Source organism: Tachypleus tridentatus, chromosome 12 (genome assembly GCF_004210375.1).
Source record: "Tachypleus tridentatus isolate NWPU-2018 chromosome 12, ASM421037v1, whole genome shotgun sequence".
Lineage (NCBI taxonomy): Eukaryota > Metazoa > Arthropoda > Merostomata > Xiphosura > Limulidae > Tachypleus > Tachypleus tridentatus.
Genome location: NC_134836.1, coordinates 25,815,492 through 25,838,009, shown reverse-complemented (window position 1 = coordinate 25,838,009; position 22,518 = coordinate 25,815,492). Strand labels below are relative to the sequence as shown.

Genomic DNA, 22,518 nt, shown 5'->3' with positions numbered 1-22,518 from the left:
ATCGGAGTAATATTCATTACGTATTATTAAACTTAATATTTAAACAGCTGAAAACAAATTCACTTCTGAAGGTAAAAAAACACTCAATTTTAGCACATCCGTGGCCACAGCGTAGATCAAGCACGAATTATTATCGGTATAAGCCCTCAACCACTAGGTTACAGAAAAGCAAATTCTAAAATAATCTAAAAATACGAGTATGTATTTTTATACGAAATATGTTTGTTATTCATATAGAAAGAAGAACAAGTGAACTTCTATTGTTGTTGCTATATAAACTAAATTATTATATCTGGTTTTATTTGTTTAAAAATAAGCACAAAACTATACGGTGGACTATCTGGGCTTTGCCAATCACGGGTATCGAACCCGGTTTTTAACAGTGTGAGTCTGTAGACATGCCACTAGGGAACATTATGTATGCTAGTGCGAAAGCAAAGGAAGTGTTAATTGTTCTGGTAGAAACTGTATGGTAGGAAATGGTGATACTTTGATCCTCATGGGGAATGAAGACTTTGAAAAAAGTGAAATTCTAATACAGAGAAAAAATTGATTGTCTACAACATTTAGATCTAAGAAGGCTTAGAAGAATGTCCATTTGTCTGATTAAGATCTGTTTTCATAAAACTACTCGAATACCACACATTCCCTTGGGTCAAACAACAACCATCTGTAAATAGGATAATTTTTAACCAGCCAAGCTCTGTGGCTGTCACAACAGAAACAACTGTTGTCTGAAGCGTTCCATACAAACCAACAAAGACAGCTATATACTTATACTACGCGCCCAGCATAGCGAGGTGGGTTAAGGCGTTCAACTCGTAATCTGAGAGTCGCGGGTTCTAATCCCCATCACACCAAACATGCTCGCCCTTTTAGCCGTGGCGGCGTTATAATGTTACGATCAATCTCACTATTCGTTGGTAAAAGAGTAGCCCAAGAGTTGGTGGTGATTGGTGATGACTAGCTGCCTTCCCTCTAGTCTTACACTGCTAAATTAGGGATAGCTGTCGCAGGTAGCCCTTGAGTAGCTTTAAGCGAAATTAAAAACAACAAAACCTATACTGCGCCTCCTACAATCCCGTACCTGTTTATACTCTTGTCCCTAAACCATGTGTCCGGAAACGGTCACTTTCAAACTCTCTCTTTCTTAACCTGAAGATGACTTAGGAGGGTCGAAACGTTGTTCTCTCCTTATCAATAAAAGTGGCAATACCATTTTTATTTCAAGTGGGTTTCTCGTCATCAAAAGAGACAGCTACAGTCTGGAGTACTCCAAACAACAAAACGGGAGTAGCTGTGGCCTAAGTTGTTTCATACGACAGTAGAACATGCTATCTTTAATAATAAATTTGAAATGCCGCTGTACTAACTGATAACACAGAAGTTGTACACACCATTGTTACATCATATCTAAAGCCTACGTTACTACCAAACAGGAGAAAATAAAATAAAAACACTTTCTCCACACATAGGCGACACAGTGTTTAATAATTATGTTTCGGAAACCTAAAGTTACAGTTATAAATTGGCTATGATTTGCAAAATTTTCATTTTGTTAAGAAGCATTTTAATATGCAATCATGCATCAAAGTGTTATATTTTTTAACAAGGTAAATATCAACACCCACTTTCAACAGCCCACATACAGAGGATACGAACATTTTCCAAAAACATAATACAAAGATTACATCACTATCGTTTCTATTAAGTTTAATACCTGACGTCACTAATAAGAAAAATCTGCATAATTACGCGTTATTATCCACCCTACAGGCATCACAGTTTTAGAACCCTCCACGACAAGTCAGTTAACGGAGCAAAGTATGACGTAATTAATAATCATCAAATCACGCATACTATTCGTTAGGTATGTCAGGAGCGCAAACTGGTACGCATCTCTCACGCGCACCATAACCGTTTGTTTTAAAAAACATCTGCTCAACAAAATTACAGGACTAGCAAGGTTTTAAAACACTAGTTACTTTTTTAACATCCTTATAACTAATTCTGGCCTATTTCGAGCTAGTGAGGTGTGATTTTTAATCTAATACTTATAATTAATCAACAGCCTTGTGAGGGCAACGGTTAGAACAAAAAATACCACCATTATTTTTCAAAATGCAGAAAACAGGTAAGGTGAAATATAGAAATTACAAAAATATTATTATTCAATATCAAATAATAACTCATGAGAGAAGTTAAACTAGAATTGAAAAAAAAAGCTAATAAAATATTATGCATCGTCCGTTTGTTTCCATGAGGTGGACATTTGGACTCTGCCTGCTGTACTAAAACGACACTAGAAAATAATAAATGTCGTGATATACAAGAATAATGATGATTAGCTATACGAGATGAAAAGCTGGTGAGAAATTATTGAAATGAGTCGCGACAATTGCTGGATTACTATGGAACGTTTCATGACTTTCACGTAATGTACATGAACTTTTGCACAAACTAAACCCGATACCAACGTCTCCAGTTATGACAGGCTAGGCTTCAAGGTCAACTCATTTGGAACATCCTGCTCAAATAACGTCGACATTTGTACCTATATATTACACTTTACTCAATAATCACCAACCGCCCTTTATTTTCCAAAAGAACAATAGTACACTCTTCGAAAACGCTCAAGTTTTGGGTCTTTTTTTTTTTTAATTCATCGTGTAAAATGGAAAATATGTTACTTTGGGCGTATAATTAGATTTGAGGAAAGGTTGGCAGAGATTATGGATGATGGGTAAAATGGATGGGAGAAGAGTGCGAGGCAGGTAGAGACCCACCAGATCAGGAAATGAACTGGAAGAGGAAGGCATGAATTGAGAAAGTTAATGAAAAGTAGAGAGAAAAACATATCCGTAGCTCAGAACTGGGGAGGATATCATGACTGATGGTGTGACAATGACATGTCAACAATTATCTTAAGTTTCATCCCAGTGTACACTAGTGTAGGCCTTACTTTTGAAGTTTTGATTTACAAATCATTCATCCTCCCATTTTGTTCCAATATATAAATAACTAATTCACAACACATTTTATCCATATTGAATAACATTTACGGGGTTTCCAAAGTATTAGAAATTTTACCTTGTAGCTCGTATTTCATCTGCATATTGGAACTATTCTAGAATGTTATTATAAACAATTATGGAAGGTTCTAGACTATTCTGTAATGTTATAGCATATTATTATGGCACAATGTGTTATATTCTGTAATATTCCAGTGTGTTCCACGTTATTCAGAGTGTTCAACAGTTTCTGTAAGGGTATATAAGCACGTTACCAGATTCTTCTGTATCATTTCAGCTGACACCGTATGGGCAAATGAATACCACAAAAAGGTTACATTTTGGTTGTTTGGTTCAGAAAAAAATGAACAATAAGTAACTACTGTGTGTGTTTATTCATCATGCCAAAAATTAACGAAAACAGTTCGTAAAAGTTCAAAGAATGTTATAAAAAAGACTGGAGATTTCTGAAAAAAGGTCGAATTGAAATTCGTCCACATCATGCTATTATTAAACTAGAAAAACTTTATGGAAAAAGTTCAAAAAGGGAAACTGAGACACATCGAACTAATAAAGCTGAATTCCTTAATAATCGGATGATTTTTTTACATTGCTATTATCAAAATGAAGAAGGTTTATGAAAACATTCCAGAAGGGAACACATCGAGCTAATGAAGCTGAATTTGTTAATAACACTGTATAACAATTATTTTGAAAAGTTTTTGCTGATTGTGAGAGGTACCTGGTGGATATGCACAAATATAGTTTTGGTTTTGCTTCATCACGTAGGAACTCTGAGAAACAGACAGTTAACTGTTTACTGGCAATAACGTATTTAATTGCGTTTATGTTTCTAATACGCTATTAAGTTCAACATAATTAAAAGTGTTTTGCTCCTGATTTTCGTTTGTATTCAATGTCCGGTGCATCACGTTGCAGTGTCCAACAGTTGTCAGCAAGCATTGACGGATTCCAGTTGCCCTGATACCGTTTTTCCATTGTAGCAATGTCCTGGTGAAACTGAATATTTTGATGAAACGGTACGTGATGGGCAAATTTGAATGTGATTTTCGTGATCAGCAGCCAAAAATCTATAAGGAACACCCAACAGTGTTCAAGAAGCAAAAACCTTGTTGTGCAGTGTAATCGAATAATTTGTTTTGACATTACTTTTAGGGATGCTATTACCTTGATTAAAGGCCAAGCAGACAAGGACTTTTTTTTTTCTCAGAGAGAAAGGATGTCGTGAGTGCATGGGCCAGATTGATAAAATATTTTTTTCTTTAAAGGGAATCAAGCATTAAAAAAACAAGTGTGGCAAGCACTGATAGGAAACGGAGGGTACAGCAGAGACAGCAAATACTCAATGAAACTGTTGTGGGAATCGTCTTACAACAGTGATGATAAGGTTCATGGATACAGTATCAAGTGATGATGATAGAGGATAAACTGGAGAATTAGCCTATTATAAACCCAAATAAACAAGAGACCAAAAAGAAAATTATCACTCCAGATTTATCACCAGCTATGGACAGAAGCAAGAAAGTTAATATTTGTTCATGGTTTGTTTCGAATTTTGCGCAAAGCTACACGAAGGCTATCTGCGGCAACCGTCCTTAATTTAGCAGTGTAAGACTAGACGAAAGACAGGTAGTCATCACCAGCCACCGCCAACTCTTGGGCTACTCTTTTACCAACGAAAAGCGGGATTGGTCGTAACATTATAACGCCCGCAACGGCTGGAAAGGCGAGCATGTTTGGTGTGACGGGGATTAGAACCCGCGACCCTCAGAATACGAGTCGAGTGCCTTAACCACCTGGCCATGCCATTCCAAAGGAACAGCACAAGTGACTGTCACAGTTATAACGTTCCTAAAGACGAAAGTAAGGGTGTTGTTCAGTGGCATCACATTTTGAACACGATATCTGCTCGACACTTTGGTAGCAAGCCCGGCATGGCCAAGTGAATTAAGGCGTTCGACTCGTAATCTGAGGGTCGTGGGTTCGAATCCCCGTCGCACCAAACATGCTTGCTCTTTCAGCCGTGGGGACGTTATAATATGACGGTAAATCCCACTATTCGTTGGTAAAAGAGTAGCCTAAGAGTTGGTGGTGGGTGGTGGTGACTAGCTGCCTTCCTTCTAGTCTTGCACTGCTAAATTAGGGACGGCTAGCGCAGATAACACTCGTGTAGCTGTGCGCGAAATTCAAAAACAAAGAAACACTTTGATAGCACATTATACCAGATTTTAACAGTTGTGCTAAAACAACTCTGGGGAAGGTATGTAGCTAAAATGAACTAGGTAAAAAGCTAACTAAATTCAAATTTTCTTTTTTTCGGGGTGGTGAGGAGGTGGATGTAAACAGAACAAAGATGTATAAGACTACATTTACTTTAAATGTTAATTATGCAGTTGCAAATCTATATTCTACCGCTCGCCCTGTGTATAATTACTTTTACCAACATTTTTTTGAGACATTGACCATCGATGATTTTAAAATCTAATAGTTCTAAATAGTGACAACCAATGGTCAGAAAAACATTTCCCATTAAATAACCTCATTGCAAACGATCTCGATCTGTAAAATTTTATTATCGTTGTGAGTTAAAAAAGTACAATAATGAGCAAAACCACGTTTTTACAGCGACTTAAAACAACGTTTAGATTATTCAAAGCACATTGACCTCCAGGGTTTAAAATATTAAAAAGTTATATACAGGCCCCCAGAGTTTTTCAATATTAATAGGTTATACACGGGCCTCTAGGTTTTTTAAATATTAGTGGGTTATTAATGGGACTCTAGTGTTTTAAAATATTAATAGGTTGTACATAGGCCTCTAGGGTTAAAAATATTAATGGGTTGTATATAGGTCTCTAACGTTTCAAATATTTATGGGTTTTACTTATTTTATAAAATGCAATGACAAATTATTTTACTGTTGTATGAACAGCGTAAAAGTGAACGCTAAACTAACACACAGGCACACATAAAAACTATTTGGATACTGGATCAATCCCAACTTATTCCCAAAAGCTATGATCTTGAAAAGTTTCAGCGAAAAACACTTGGCTTTTGAAATGCAAATGGCAGCTGTTGTCTTCAAAGACAGCTGTACAGTACACTAATACCGTTGATGCTAGTAATACGATGCGGTGATGTATTTTTTATTAATTATTCTTCTTAAGTTTGTCTTGTGACAGATGTATTAATGTTTTCTCGAATTTTATGAGTTACAAAATTTTTTTGACAGTAAAAATTCACTGACTGACCGACCTATCTGTCCCAAGTTTTCCCGTTATTTTATACATACTTTGAAATATTCAAAAGCCATCACTACTGTTTTATAAAGGAAATTACTGACAGCTTCTCATCAAATTATTAATAACTTCTGATGTCACAAAACTCTAAAAAGTCACGATGAAAGATTCAACTTCGAATATACACTGAAACTTGACAAAATTAAGATACATGTAGAGGATTTTAGAAAAGGCGTACAACTCTTGGAAAAGGACATAAGTTTAATGCTATGTAGGCGTGGTTGTAATCGTGCTTGTAATTAATAAATACATCATTATTGGTTTAATAATATTATTATTAATGATAAGGAAATACCATTCTATTTCCTAATGGAATTGATTATTTAGTGTTTAATTTAGAGCTCGATGAACAAAGTAACACAGACTCTACATTTCTCTCTCTTCTCCTCCACCCTCTCTGAAAAAAAAAAGAGAGGACCCAGAATATTCAGCTGTCCTTCTGGATCCCTGGATCCACCATTAACTAGTATGTTTCAGGAAGTATTTATTTTAAGTTGATCCTTTCAATGTTATGTTTCATTATAGTGTAATATAATTACCTTATTTGTTGATTATAAGGTGGCTCTTCTGTTCTTGGTGAAGAAGCCATGTTAGGAGAAAGGATAAAGTCAGAAGGAACCTCAGGAGACTGTGGGGTGGTGACAAAGTTGGGTTTCTGCGACTCGTAGAATGTCACACGTACTTTAGCTGGCGGTTTCAGCGGCGTCTCCTCACTAAAACAGCAAGTAAATAAAATCATCTGTGTATCAGAATATAAACGTTCGTACAAAAATGTCAACATAAGAGGAAAGGAAAATTAATATTCAAGACATAAAATCAAAGTCAACAAAATTAGCTCCACCTGTCGTTGAAGACGACAAATTGTTTTAGCAAAAGAAAATACTTTAAGGTACTGCATTCAGATATAAACAGACACATACACGATTAATAACACTAATAAATAATAAATAATTTAAGTATTAAATTTTAGTATAATATTATTGGGAAAAAATTGTATAACGCACGAAAATAAATAAAAAATTCGACAATAATGGACTAACGCCAGCTAGAAACAACTGTTAGGGAACATAAATATAGACATTTACGTTAGGCACGTCTGAATAAGACGAAAGAAGCGAAACTGAATAATAATAAGAGGGACAGGTGTCACTAGAAGACAGCCACCCTTCCGAAGTGGAACAGTTCACTTGGCTTTGCAGATGTTGTTGTTGATATTATAGTGTAAAGCTAAAGGGCTATGTTCTCTGCGGGTTATCGAACTTTAGGTTTTAGCATTACAAGTTCGTAAGCTCTGACCCACTTGGGCTGGGCATGGCCAGGTGGTTAAGGCACTCGACTCGTAATTCGAGGGTCGCGGGTTCGAATCCTTGTCACACAAAACATGCTCTCCCTTTCAGCCGTGGGGGGCGTTATAATGTTACGGTCAATCCTACTATTCGTTGGTAAAAGAGTAGCCCAAACGTTGGCAGTGGGTGGTGATGACTAGCTGCCTTCCCTCTAGTCTTACACTACTAAATTAGGGACGGCTAGCGCAGATAGCCCTCGTGTAGCTTTGCGCGAAATTCAAAATAAACCAAACAAACTGACCCACCTTGTGGACACAATCTTAGTAAGGTGCGGTATTACGATTATATCCACTTCTCACCCAGTTAGCAAACTCCGAATAGTAGACACGATAAATTTAAATATGTACATGTAAGAAACCTATATTGTATATTATCAGTAAATTATAAAACTCACAGAGAACAAATACAAATTGTGTTTATGAAATACATATGCCTCCAGTAGTGTTGTATGAAACGTTTAAGGCTTCTTTAAACAGTATATAGGAAATAGAGTTGCCATAGCAGTTAAATGAAGAGATACTTAGATATAGTTTAATCATGACCTTGATTTGTGGGTAGGTTGACTGACTATTTGTTTGGAAGTGGACTCGTCCACGAATTTCTTTCGTAGAGAGTTAAGACTCGAATCTAGCATCAATGATAAAGTCTCCCATAAAGAAACTGTCAGCGATAGGCGTATCTTACACATTTTGTAGAATGTACTGAATGCCAGACATATATTCAAAGCATAGGACCAGCAAACTGAGTTGAATTGTATTGTTGTTCGATATATTAATGAATCAAATAGCATATAATATGGAATTTCGAGGTCGCGTGTTGATCATTAATGCGTTGTGTCAAATGAGTTAGTTGTTGTGAAGGCAGGATTTGTAAGTACTGTAAAACTGGATCTGAAATCATATCTTTACGGTGCACGACCAGAAAACTGGCATCGAGATGTGCAATCCCTGTTGATTGATATGTTAGTGAAGCAGATAGTACATGATACGAATTAGTAAACGCATGTTATCTTGTAGAGTGGGTACTTCTTTCTGCACGTCAGTTTGTTTTGATTTTAGAAGGGCCAACAATGAGGAATTTGAGACCTTTCGATCTGCTAAGTATAACATATGCTCGTCCAACAGAGAAACAATTACTAAACGATGTTCCTGTACTTATGGGTAAGATATTTCTCATTGAACTTTAAGAGTAAACTGTGTCCGAATTATCTTTAATCCATTGTTTTTTTTCAATTGTGATGGCACCTACAGGTGCTATTAAAATTATATTGCAAGTAAATGAGAACAAGTCGATACTGAGTGATGCAGTAGTACTAGCTCTGGTTTATCAAATATAGCGAGAAAAGCTTTGACAACAGGTCGATACTGGGTGATGCAGTAGTACTAGCTCTGGTTTATCAAATGTAGTGAGAAAAGCTTTGAGAACAAGTCGATACTGGGTGATGCAGTAGTACTAGCTCTGGTTTATCAAATGTAGTGAGAAAAGCTTTGAGAACAAGTCGATACTGGGTGATGCAGTAGTACTAACTCTGGTTTATCAAATGTAGTGAGAAAAGCTTTGAGAACAGGTCGATACTGGGTGATGCAGTAGTACTAGCTCTGGTTTATCAAATGTAGTGAGAAAAGCTTTGAGAACAAGTCGATACTGGGTGATGCAGTAGTACTAGCTCTGGTTTATCAAATGTAGTGAGAAAAACTTTGAGAACAGGTCGATACTGGGTGATGCAGTAGTACTAGCTCTGGTTTATCAAATGTAGTGAGAAAAACTTTGAGAACAAGTCGATACTGGGTGATGCAGTAGTACTAGCTCTGGTTTATCAAATGTAGTGAGAAAAGCTTTGAGAACAAGTCGATACTGGGTGATGCAGTAGTACTAGCTCTGGTTTATCAAATGTAGTGAGAAAAGCTTTGAGAACAGGTCGATACTGGGTTGATGCAGTAGTACTAGCTCTGGTTTATCAAATGTAGGGAGAAAAACTTTGAGAACAAGTCGATACTGGGTGATGCAGTAGTACTAGCTCTGGTTTATCAAATGTAGTGAGAAAAGCTTTGAGAATAAGTCGATACTAAGTGATGCAGTAGTACTAACTCTGGTTTATCAAATGTAGCGAGAAAAGCTTTGAGAACAGGTCGATACTGGGTGATGCAGTAGTACTAGCTCTGGTTTATCAAATGTAGGGAGAAAAACTTTGAGAACAAGTCGATACTGGGTGATGCAGTAGTACTAGCTCTGGTTTATCAAATGTAGTGAGAAAAGCTTTGAGAATAAGTCGATACTAAGTGATGCAGTAGTACTAACTCTGGTTTATCAAATGTAGTGAGAAAAGCTTTGAGAATAAGTCGATACTAAGTGATGCAGTAGTACTAACTCTGGTTTATCAAATGTAGTGAGAAAAGCTTTGAGAATAAGTCGATACTAAGTGATGCAGTAGTACTAACTCTGGTTTATCAAATGTAGTGAGAAAAGCTTTGAGAATAAGTCGATACTAAGTGATGCAGTAGTACTAACTCTGGTTTATCAAATGTAGTGAGAAAAGCTTTGAGAATAAGTCGATACTAAGTGATGCAGTAGTACTAACTCTGGTTTATCAAATGTAGTGAGAAAAGCTTTGAGAATAAGTCGATACTAAGTGATGCAGTAGTACTAACTCTGGTTTATCAAATGTAGTGAGAAAAGCTTTGAGAATAAGTCGATACTAAGTGATGCAGTAGTACTAACTCTGGTTTATCAAATGTAGTGAGAAAAGCTTTGAGAATAAGTCGATACTAAGTGATGCAGTAGTACTAACTCTGGTTTATCAAATGTAGTGAGAAAAGCTTTGAGAATAAGTCGATACTAAGTGATGCAGTAGTACTAACTCTGGTTTATCAAATGTAGTGAGAAAAGCTTTGAGAATAAGTCGATACTAAGTGATGCAGTAGTACTAACTCTGGTTTATCAAATGTAGTGAGAAAAGCTTTGAGAATAAGTCGATACTGGGTGATGCAGTAGTACTAGCTCTGGTTTATCAAATGTAGTGAGAAAAGCTTTGAGAACAAGTCGATACTGGGTGATGCAGTAGTACTAGCTCTGGTTTATCAAATGTAGTGAGAAAAGCTTTGAGAATAAGTCGATACTAAGTGATGCGAACAACGTTTCGACCTTTTTCTGATGATGACCGAAGAAGGTCGAGAACAGGTCGATACTGGTAAAGTGATGCAGTAGTACTAGCTCTGGTTTATCAAATGTAGGGAGAAAAACTCAAACAAGTGGGTTTCTCGTCATCACTGAGTACTAGCTCTGGTTTATCAAATGTAGTGAGAAAAGCTTTGAGAATAAGTCGATACTAAGTGATGCAGTAGTACTAGCTCTGGTTTATCAAATGTAGCGAGAAAAGCTTTGAGAACAGGTCGATACTGGGTGATGCAGTAGTACTAGCTCTGGTTTATCAAATGTAGGGAGAAAAACTTTGAGAACAAGTCGATACTGGGTGATGCAGTAGTACTAGCTCTGGTTTATCAAATGTAGTGAGAAAAGCTTTGAGAATAAGTCGATACTAAGTGATGCAGTAGTACTAACTCTGGTTTATCAAATGTAGCGAGAAAAGCTTTGAGAACAGGTCGATACTGGGTGATGCAGTAGTACTAGCTCTGGTTTATCAAATGTAGTGAGAAAAGCTTTGAGAATAAGTCGATACTAAGTGATGCAGTAGTACTAACTCTGGTTTATCAAATGTAGTGAGAAAAGCTTTGAGAATAAGTCGATACTAAGTGATGCAGTAGTACTAACTCTGGTTTATCAAATGTAGTGAGAAAAGCTTTGAGAATAAGTCGATACTAAGTGATGCAGTAGTACTGACTCTGGTTTATCAAATGTAGTGAGAAAAGCTTTGAGAATAAGTCGATACTAAGTGATGCAGTAGTACTAACTCTGGTTTATCAAATGTAGTGAGAAAAGCTTTGAGAATAAGTCGATACTAAGTGATGCAGTAGTACTAACTCTGGTTTATCAAATGTAGTGAGAAAAACTTTGAGAATAAGTCGATACTGGGTGATGCAGTAGTACTAACTCTGGTTTATCAAATGTAGTGAGAAAAGCATGGAGAATAAGTCGATACTGGGTGATGCAGTAGTACTAACTCTGGTTTATCAAATGTAGTGCGGAAAGCTTTAACTTTCTGGTGGTGTAGAAGTTTTAGATATACATCCAGCAATGTTTCCTTGCGATCCATTCAACAGAGTATCACATTGTAACAAATTTATTATTATGTATTTATTCTAATATCAATGTTTGCTTTGCGTGCCCCACCCAGTGGCACAGCTGTATGTCTGCAGTCTTATACCTCTAGAAACCGATTTTCGATGCCCGTAGTGAGCAGAGCACAGATAGCTCATTGTGCAGCTTTGCGCTTAATTCCAATCAATCAATCGTTTTAGTTAAATATATATTTAGAAATGTATGTAACTTATATTGTTAAATGTATACTGCGAGACTTCCGTCCATTCTCTAAATTTGTAGAAGAATTTCGAGCGTAAGAATCAACAATGTACGTTGTGTGTATGTAAAATACTAGTATTGTTGTTTTAACTGAAATTTCTAGAAAAATCTCCTCTCAGACTTATAAAAGATAACCAACGCAACGCGCAGAAACAGTTTAACATTGTCGGTTTGCTGCAGTTAGTATACTATAAACTCGGGATATGTACTTGTGATACACGATTATTAATCGGAAAACTGCAGATATTTGACCAGGAACGTTTACAGATTTCGAACATTACAAATAATTAAACTTCAGAGAATTAACTTCAGACGTTAGTATTTCTACGAGGACATTGCGTATCTTCGTCTGTGAAAAAGCTCACGTGTGAATAAGCTAACTTTTTCTCTCAAGTGAAGTATACCTGTGTATCAACATACAATTAATTAGCTCTCGTGAACCGTCGGTAAAATATTCAGTTCCAGACCAGATAGAAAACTCAGTGTTCTTTATAAGTTTCTAAGACTTTTCTATATAAATCATCATTTGCAATAACTCTTTGTAATAACCGGTGTTATAAATTGTATTGTTGTTTGTATAGTAAAATATATTTGTGATAAAAACAAAATTGGATGTGTCAATCTTGTTGGCAAACATAATAACTTTGATATATATCGACATTCAAATAGCTTCTAAATTAAAATTTCCAGTTATTTGAAATCTTAATACGTAACATAATAAGTTGAAAGCTCGTCTAGGATACAATATAATACGTAACAACATATATATATGTATGTTAAAAGAGTTATGTATAGATCCAAAAATGGTTCTTTGTGCTCCATTAATCACGCCATCACAACTATGTTGAATATTTGGGTTAAATCCAACAATAGTTCGTTGCGCGCGGTTCACCAGACCATCACATACATCTTTGTTAAATATTTGGATATAGATCGAATAATGGTTCTTTGTGCTCCATTAATCACGCCATTAAATATATCTATGTTACAGATTTAGGTACAAATCCAATAATAGTTCATTTTTTTTGTCCCATTAAACAAACTAAGATGTACATCTATGTTTCTGGTAAGCGTCACATATGTATTTCACAAACAGTTGTTGTTCTAGAGACATCACCAGTTAACCCTGGACCATCAGGAATGACACAGCAATTGCAGTAAGTAGGCTTTCTCTATATCACGTATATATAATTCACAATAGGCTTTCCAAAAGAGTTCAACATACGATGATTGCAACTGTTAACATTTCTATTCATAGCAAATATGTGCAAAGCAGTGGCCTTGTATTGTGGGTCAATGGCCTATAGAATGTGGTTCTTCAAAACTTTGATGTTGTTTTTACTGTGAGTTGCTGTCTGTAATCTGTTTAGAAGAGCAGCAAAATTCTAATTTTTTTCTGTCACACAATTTAATTAAAGTCTGTGATTTTGAAGCGATGGATCCTGATAAGCATTTAGAATGGCCAGTCTATGGGGATTAAAGGATGATTGTATTTGAATGGGGTCTTCTCAGAGTCTTCTGAATTTAAAGTTGACCGTTCTGTATGATTTTCATCAGGTATACCGTACCAGCATCTCAAGTTATAAAAAATATACTCTGAATTAGTCTTGTTTCTATTCATAACTTGTGACACCAATTAGGTAAATGCTGATGTATTGACTTCTGTTCCAAATTAAGAGGTTACACAACATTTCTGTACTTCAAGCTGGTAAACTGTGTAATAAGTTCAATTACTAGAGATTGTTTACGACTTGGTGTGATACTACTTTCAAAATCAAAACCGTTGCGACTGTCATGATTTATAATTGCATTTGTTTCTAGACGAAAGATGATCACAATTATGAGTTAGAAGTCCACTCCTTTGGTAGTCTTAAATTGCATCATTTACCAAGACAGTAGTTGAAAGCGACCTGATCGTGAATTACATATTTCATTTTATGTAATAGTAATGTTCACTACATGTATCAAAAGCTGACTTGAAATCCCATGATTCATTTTTCTATGGCATGAAGAGAAGTACCTAGCCGTAATAATAATTCTGGTTCTTTTGAGAATGAACGCTGGATGAAAGCATATTTTGCTTGATGTACAGTCTTGTATTTTCATCATGTGTCCTAACAACTGTATAACATTGGCACTTCTTCGATATCCTTCAATGTATTTTGCAAAGTTTACCAATTATTTGAAGGTTGTCAGCAGCAATCTTCTGTTATTTTCGTAACAATATGTATGTTTTTAAATTTTCTGAAAGATAAAAAGTCCTGTGAATTCCAAGGAAATGATGGACAGTGTCTAAAAACATTGTGAATTATAAAAGTGAGTTCCCTTTGAGTCAAGACCGATAAAAGTTAATCAGATGTTGAATTTTGGATGTAGTGTCCGTTATGCTAGTTTCGTTAAAGTTCATTAATCGTGCACTGAAATATTATGTCCACTAGATTGAAGCAGATTTACTGTTTTCCAGTGACTTTTACGTCTTGATTCATGACCTACAAATTTAATATTCAAGATCTTCTATATAATACATTTTACTCCCGCGTTACGGAATGGATGTGTTCTTAAAAAAGCTAACGTAATAACTCGAATCTTTTCTGTTGATTTCCATATAATAAGAGTAGGTGCATTCTTACTTAAATATTTTGGTCGACAAAAGTAATAAAAATACTCATATAAATGTAAGGAAGTATTTAACAGATTTAACAGATCGACAAAAGTAATAAAAATACTCATATGAATGTAAGGAAGTATTTAACAGATTTTAGAAGTATTTTAACAGTTACATATTTCTACTCACCATAAATAATAGTGTACAAATAATAGTATTTGTATACAAATGTATACATAAATAATAGGTATATACAAATAATTAAATTTTACACAGAGAGAGTGATAGAGACTCAGTACTGGTACAGGGAAGGAGACTTAGTACTGATACAGAGAAGGAGATTCAATACTATTACAAAGTAGGAGACTCAATACTATTACAGGGAATAAAACTCAATACTATTACAAAGAAGGAGACTTGTTACTGATGCAGAGAAGGAGACTCAATACTATTACAGGGAAGAAGACTTGGTACTGATGCAGAGAAGGAGACTCAATACTATTACAAGGAAGAAGACTTAGTACTGATACAGAGAAGGAGACTCAATACTATTACAGGGAAAGAGATTCAATACTGGTACAGGGAAGGAGACTCAGTACTGGTACAGAGAGGGATACTCAATACTATTACAGAGAAGGAGACTTAATACTGGTACAAAGAGGGATACTCAATACTATTACAGAGAAGGAGACTTAATACTATTACAGAGAAGAAGACTCAATACTATTACAGGGAAGGAGACTTGGTACTGATGCAGAGAAGGAGACTCAATACAATTACAGGGAAGGAGATTCAATACTGGTACAGAGAGGGATACTCAATACTGTTACAGAGAAGGGGACTCAATACTGGTACTGGTATCTGTTTTCACCCTGTAAATCATTGTTATCATCTTGATGTAAGCTCAATTCTTTTGACGAATAATACATCGAGAGTCGTTTGCTGATTCTGCTGCATCTTGTCCTTGTAGTAGTGCATGACATCTTCCGACTTTTACATTGTGTTTACAGCTTGGATCACTAACACTAAGAATTTTCACAACTTTTTCTACAAGGGAAAAGGATTGGAATAAGTGGATGGTAGCCAACTGAAGTTGCATAGGTGGTGCTTTAATAACGTCTTCCTCTTTTACAGTTCGCTCTCATTCCGGCACTATTAGATCCTCATTCCACATATATTCTTTATGGAACTTTAATAATTCAACCACAACATATTCTACTATATATTCAAATCAGCCTCTTTTAAAAGTTCCATGATATCTTGACGAACTTTCTCAGCACTTTCTGGTTGGAGTGACCCTGACGATGATGTCGTCTATTGTATCTATAATTGTATCTATTCTTCCAAAAATCATGAATTGTAGGCTTATCCTACATCAATAGTTTTAACCACTTGTTTCAGAGTTCTTCAAATGTAATATCTCTTTAAATTGAAGTTAACACTTTGATCCATTGGCTGGAGCATTAAAGTTGTGTTATTGGAAATATACCGAACTCCAACATTGTCAGAAAGATCATTCAAGTTCACTGGGTTGATTGGTACATTGTCTAAGATGAGCAATGCTTTGTTGGAAACATTACGTTTGACACAGCAGTTTTCAACAATAGGACAGAAAAAATCGATGAACCTGTTTTGAAAAATACTTATAGTCACCCAGACATGCTTACTTATGCGCTAAATCATTGATAAATTAGGCTTGGCATATTCCTTTAGAGCCCTCGAAGTTTCGAAATTGTGCACTGGTAATGGGTTTAATTTAAAATCTCCTGCAACGCACAAGTAGAGGCAGACGATCTTCCGAAGTGTTGAACACTGATGCAGACTTCTCTTCCATAAAAATAAATTTTCTGTATGGCATGTGTTTACAGAACAACTCCGTTTCAGTCGCATTGAAGGCTTGTTCTGGACTGTGACTCTCTTCATCAGTAATTTTCTTGTGTTCACTATGGTGTCTTCGTTCAGCTTTTACACCACCAATGGCAGCCTTGCCACTTATTTTTATGTTGTGCAAGTTAAATCACTTCCTGAACCTACCAAACCACCATTTAATTGCCAGGGAGGGTTTTTATTCAGAAATACTACTCCCACTTTGTTCAGTCATCAAATCATCGTACAAGCTTTCTTTCTGTCTTAGTTTATAAAAACATCGTGTTTATTGGCATATTACGTTGGATTTGGTCCTCAATCTACACACTTAGAGAAGTCTTTTCATATTAAGCATCAATTCACTTCTATGAAAATACAATGCACGAACACTTAGAGGTGTAGGTATTTTAACACTTGCCTTGACAATTTCTCAATTACCACGTATTATTCCTATTGTAGAGGTAACAAGTCCTAAAGTAGCAGAGGTAAGTTTCTCGCTCGCATTAAATCTCCCCCAAACATCCAAGACACTTAAGTTTCACATCCAAAGTAATTCCTTTCCATGTCCTTTTAGATGTAATACTTGCTCTTGAACTTGATGGCCTCTTTACAGACATTTTAAAATACACCGCAGAATTTTGAAAGAACGATACAAAGAACAACTCCATAACCGTATAATAATTGTAACAAAAGCGTTTGTCGACATGAATATAAGAGCGTCATCTACGTCAATGTTATTTCTAAAATTAAAAACTACGATTTTTGGCTAAATTGATTGTATTTAGTGGCGTATTTAGGTAAAGACTGGAGAAGGTTCAGCCCCAGGGCCTTAATAGGGGCCGAATGATAATTTTAATCTATGTAAAATTACATGAGATGTAGGGCCATGAAAAATTATTAGCCCCAGGGCCCACACAACCTTAAGTCCGCCTCTGATTGTAATTTTTACATTTTGTATTTATTTAGTGTGATTAACCGTAATAAAATAATATGCCCCCACGGCTGAAAGGGTGATCATGTTTGGTGTGATGGTTATTCGACCCCACGACCCTCTGATTACGAGTCGAGTACTTTAACCACCTGACCACGCCGAGCGGTCTCCAGCAAAACGAAATTTATAATCTTGTCTAGGCTTAAGTTCTAGCTTGTACATGCCTTAATACTAAATAACAAACCGAGAAATGAAAGCTGTATTTTGACTAATAATGGCTGAATTGAAACAAAAATTAAATAATTGATATATTTTGGAAAAAATATAAAAAAATTTTAGTGAGTTTACTGGCGGGTGCTTTTATTTCTTTGGGTAAGTGAGAACAATAAAAAGACAGGAAAAGTGAGAAAGATGAGTTATTTTTATATCATCTTTTTAAGTACGAAAACAGTTATAAAAAACGTTTAGTATAATAATATTGACCACTGACTGGTCATATAACATAGCTTTTCTATACATTCAGGTTAAATAGTTAGCACACGGGATCACCTCCAAAACTTGTAACATTTTCAAAACGAAACCCAAAACTCGAGCGCTTTGGAATAGTTGACTATTCGAAAGCGCCTGAGTTTTGGGTCTCGTTTTGAAAACATTATCGCTTTTCTATAGAACGGTGGAATCAGCAAATAGCCCGATGTGGCTTTGCTATAAGAAAATACACACACATACATGTAAATTAAGACACAAAACAAATATTTTCAAGGTGATGTGGTATATCATTTTTATATCAACTCTTCTTTTTTAACACATTACAACAATGTGTTGTAATTTTTCATTTTCCTTCATTTTCGTAAAATCTTCAAAAAGATATTGATATTTTCAACATAAGGGCAGCTCATGACTATTTGCGCTAAATGGCCAGATTAAACACCTAGATATATCACCGTCTCTAATTTTGAACTAATGACCAAGTGAAAGGCCATCAGCCAGCCATTTATATAACCAGGGCTTATATGCTGGTCTTATTCCATAGGACTAGCTACATAGGCTGTCTGTTTCCAATGCTCAAACCAAATAAAGATTCCACGAAAACAAGTAGGTATCGAATAATCATGCATAACACAGTTAACAAACTCATTGGGAAAATAGTCACCCGAAAACTGGCACACAATGTGGAAAGACTGAAAGTGTTACTTGTGATGCTTACAAAGGTTTCTAGTAGCGTAATGATACACTGGCTGTTGCTATCGATCTCGAAGACGCTTACAACAAAGTGTCATATGATGTCATAGTGACTGAACGTTTCACTCTGGACGTAGATGTTGTGATTATAAAATAGGTTGGAGTAGGAACATGGGCATCTCCACCTCACGCTCGAATTCCCTTAGGGACCACTTTGTCGCCTATATTATTCAATATGTATAGTGCAAGGATGAAAATGGACTCAGAACAGGGGATTAGGCAGAATTTTACTGATGATGTAATAGCATACCGACAGGGACGAGAGAGAGTACTGATTGCCACGAAGGTATAGAATAAGGTTTACACAATAGTGAAATGGTGTGGGGAAACGAATCAAGGTTGAAGCCGTCGAAAGCTTTAGCCTCGCTCCTTGGAAAATCAAAGTTTAAAAGTAAAGGTGGTATAAATAAGAAATACGTAGTCAAAACGTCTCTAGACAGGAAAGTTTCATAAATCTTGGCATTACTTTCAATAGAAAATGTCAATTAAGAAACATGATAACGAAATGATCGAGAAGGAAAAGTTAATCAATTTGAAAGTAATGGCTGTCATGGGCAAGGAACAATTTATTTTTACTCTTATTATGTCAGAGCGTCAGCTATCGGTGGTTAACTATGGGTTGGGATTATTGTCGGTTTTCAAGACACAACGAATAAACTTGAGACTATTCAAAGTCGGGGTATGAGGACAACTGACATATCAATAGTAGAATACAATAAATAAACACACTGAAATAGATATAGCAGAATGAAATAAAACAAAATGAAAAAGTCTAACATAGCAATAGTAGAACAAACAAACACAATAACATAGCAATAGTAGAACACACTGAACCAAAGTAAAGGATTGCAGTGATGGCATAATAGAAGTAGAATACACCGAAGTCTGAGGTAACCAGTAGAAAAAAGAATAATACACTGCAATCTGAGATTAACAAGGGAATATAAGAACATGCTGCAATTTGTGTTTAAAGGAATAAGATAAATAAAAAATTATGAATTGAAAAAAACGTACAAATACGGACTGTAAAAAGAAGCAAGCAAGAAGAAGTGGCTAAACTGTAGATACTAATTACTCAAACTACAAATCCCTATTTTGGCCCGACGCTGTTATCTAGAATTACATTAGATGGAGTCAAAATACGGATTTTTAATTTCAGTAAATAATGTCTAGAGTATCACCACCTTCGTTTGTTTATTATTATTATTGCGATCCCAATGTGCAAGGAAACCCGGCCAGGTGGATAAGGCACTCCTCTCGTAATCCGGGGGTCGCGGGTTCTAATCCTCGTCACACCAAACATGCTCGCTCTTTCAGCCGTGAGGGCGTTATAATGTGAAGGTTAATCCTACTATTCGTTGGTAAAAGAGTAGCCCAAGAGTTAGCGGTGGGTGGTGATGACTAGCTGCTTTACCTCTAGTCTTACACTGCTAAATTAGGGACGGCTAGCACAGATAGCCCTCGAATAGCTTTGTGCGAAATTCCAAAACAAACAAACAAACCCCACTTAGTATCTGAGTGTTTTTTATGGGTATGTTGTGTTCGTTTGATATGCAGTGTTCGAAGACGTGTGAAGGTGTTTTTTGCATTCTTTGAATCTGGTTTCAATTTTTCTGCTTGTTTCTCCAATATAGAAGTTGTGGCAGTTGTTGCATTGTATTTTATAAATAATGTTGGTGTTGTGTTTGTCAATGTAGTTTTTACACATTGTGGACTTTAGTTTTGTACTTGGTTTTTGAATAAATTTGGTGTTTACTAGAATGTTGTGTTTTGTCATAAGTTTTTCCAAATGTTGATTATTTGTTTGCTGATATCGGAAATATATGGTATGCAGCAGTGTACGGTTTTGTAGTTTGTTGTTTCTTGGAATTTATTATTGTTTGTTTGTTATTGACTATGTTGTTGATCTAGGTGTGTGCGTATCATTTTTTTTCCACGGTATTTGGAGAAAATTTAATGATGTTGATGAAGTGTTGTTTTATTTTGTTGATTTCATTGTTAATTTTATCGGATGAACATAGTTTTGTGGCTGTGTTTATTTGGTTCATTAATATATTGAGTTTTTGTTTTGTTTCATGTGTTAAGTCCCAGGGAATGTATAGTCCAGTATAAGTGATTTTTCTGTGGATTTCTGGATGTTTTGAATTGGGTATCAAAATAAAAAAAAGCCCTACTTATACAACAACTCAAACAATTGAATCAATATACAGGAACACCTTTATATCTATACTAAATGATAACCTAACATCTAACTACAACGACACCTACAATTCCGTACCCGTTTACGCTCTTGTTCCTAAGACACGTGCTCGACAACTCTTGAAAATACATTTTTACTTGAAGTGGGTTTGTGGTGATCACGAAAACGGACTGTTTTGAACGAAATTTCTTTTCCTCTTAAAACTAACACGTGCGCTTGTTTTGTATATTTTTATGTCTTCAGCTATAGCAATCAATAGTAAAGGTTTTGAAGTGTTGAGCTGAACATTTATTGTTTAAGGTGTTTTTGCCCATAAGTTCTATTAGTGTTTTTTGTAATTCCTATTATGAACCACTATTGTGGTTCGTGATAACAACAAAACAATAACAAGGCAAACTGCAATCTGAGATAAACGATAAACCTGCATAACAAACACAATATGCTTTGAAAACAGAGATAAACATCACTACTACACACTTCATGATCCATACATATCAAAAGTATTCTTATATTGATTCCACGAAGAAAACGAAGAGTAAGGTATTGAACATATCCTATAAAATACGGTGGAATCTACTGACTAACATATATAAATATTTACTTCGTGGAGGTGATACTTATAAAGCGAAATTATCCGAGAGAATGCCACACAAGGTAGAGCCGAACAAACTAACTTTTCATTTTTCATGTTACTTTACAATAATGATTGTTTGTTTGTTTCTTTGAATTTCACGCAAAGCTACACGATGGCTATATACCTAGCTTAATTTAACAGTGTAAGACGAGAGGAAAGGTAGCTAGTCATCATCACCCATTACCAACTCTTGGGGTACTATTCTACCATCAAATAGGGGGATTGAGCGTTACATTATAACGCTGCCACGGCTGAAAGGGAGAGCATGTTTTGTGTAACGGGGATTGGACTTCTAATTCAGTTGTTTTTTCTACTAAAAATTAAGATTTGAGAATTTACTTATCTATTCTAACCTTACCATAATTCAAAAGCTGCTAAGGGAAGAACGAAAAACATTAATAGTCACCAAATTCAATACGTCCAAATTATCACTTGATCCAAAGTGTATGTGTGAGTCCACTTATAACTGTCAAAACGTTGAACTCATTGTCACTAAGCCTAGCATGTACCCTTAGGACCTCCATGAGGACAACATGGGGGTCTGTTCATATTTAATCTTAATGTTACTCTCTGGGGGCTCTATGTTTACCCTAAGCGTTGCGTCGGCTTTTAACTGGCGAAATACTGGAACGATTATTACCAAACCTGCCATGTGTCTCCAGAACTTTCAGGGAAAAAACATATGTGGGTTAGCGTTCGGATCTGACTTCACCATGTCATGCTTTCAACGGATATATCAACTACTATTAAATGTTTGTTTTGACATACCACTATTCTGCGCAAAAACTGGAAATGCATCATAACACAGAAACGTTGATGAAATGTGGCGCCTCCATTAATTTATCTCTGCTACCGAAAACTGCTGAATAGATTTAGACGAAAGTAGG

The 22,518-nt window shown here is 35.8% G+C and overlaps 1 protein-coding gene across 1 annotated transcript in view; it reads right to left on the bottom strand.

The window, feature by feature from the left end:
- The window catches only part of LOC143235266 (uncharacterized), a 135,072-nt gene that overhangs the window by 5,664 nt on the left and 106,890 nt on the right, over positions 1–22,518 (bottom strand). Inside the window, exon 4 of the mRNA XM_076473238.1 lies at positions 6,871–7,044. Within this exon, the coding sequence (XP_076329353.1) occupies positions 6,871–7,044 (174 nt within the window). The remainder of the gene's footprint in view (positions 1–6,870; positions 7,045–22,518) is intronic.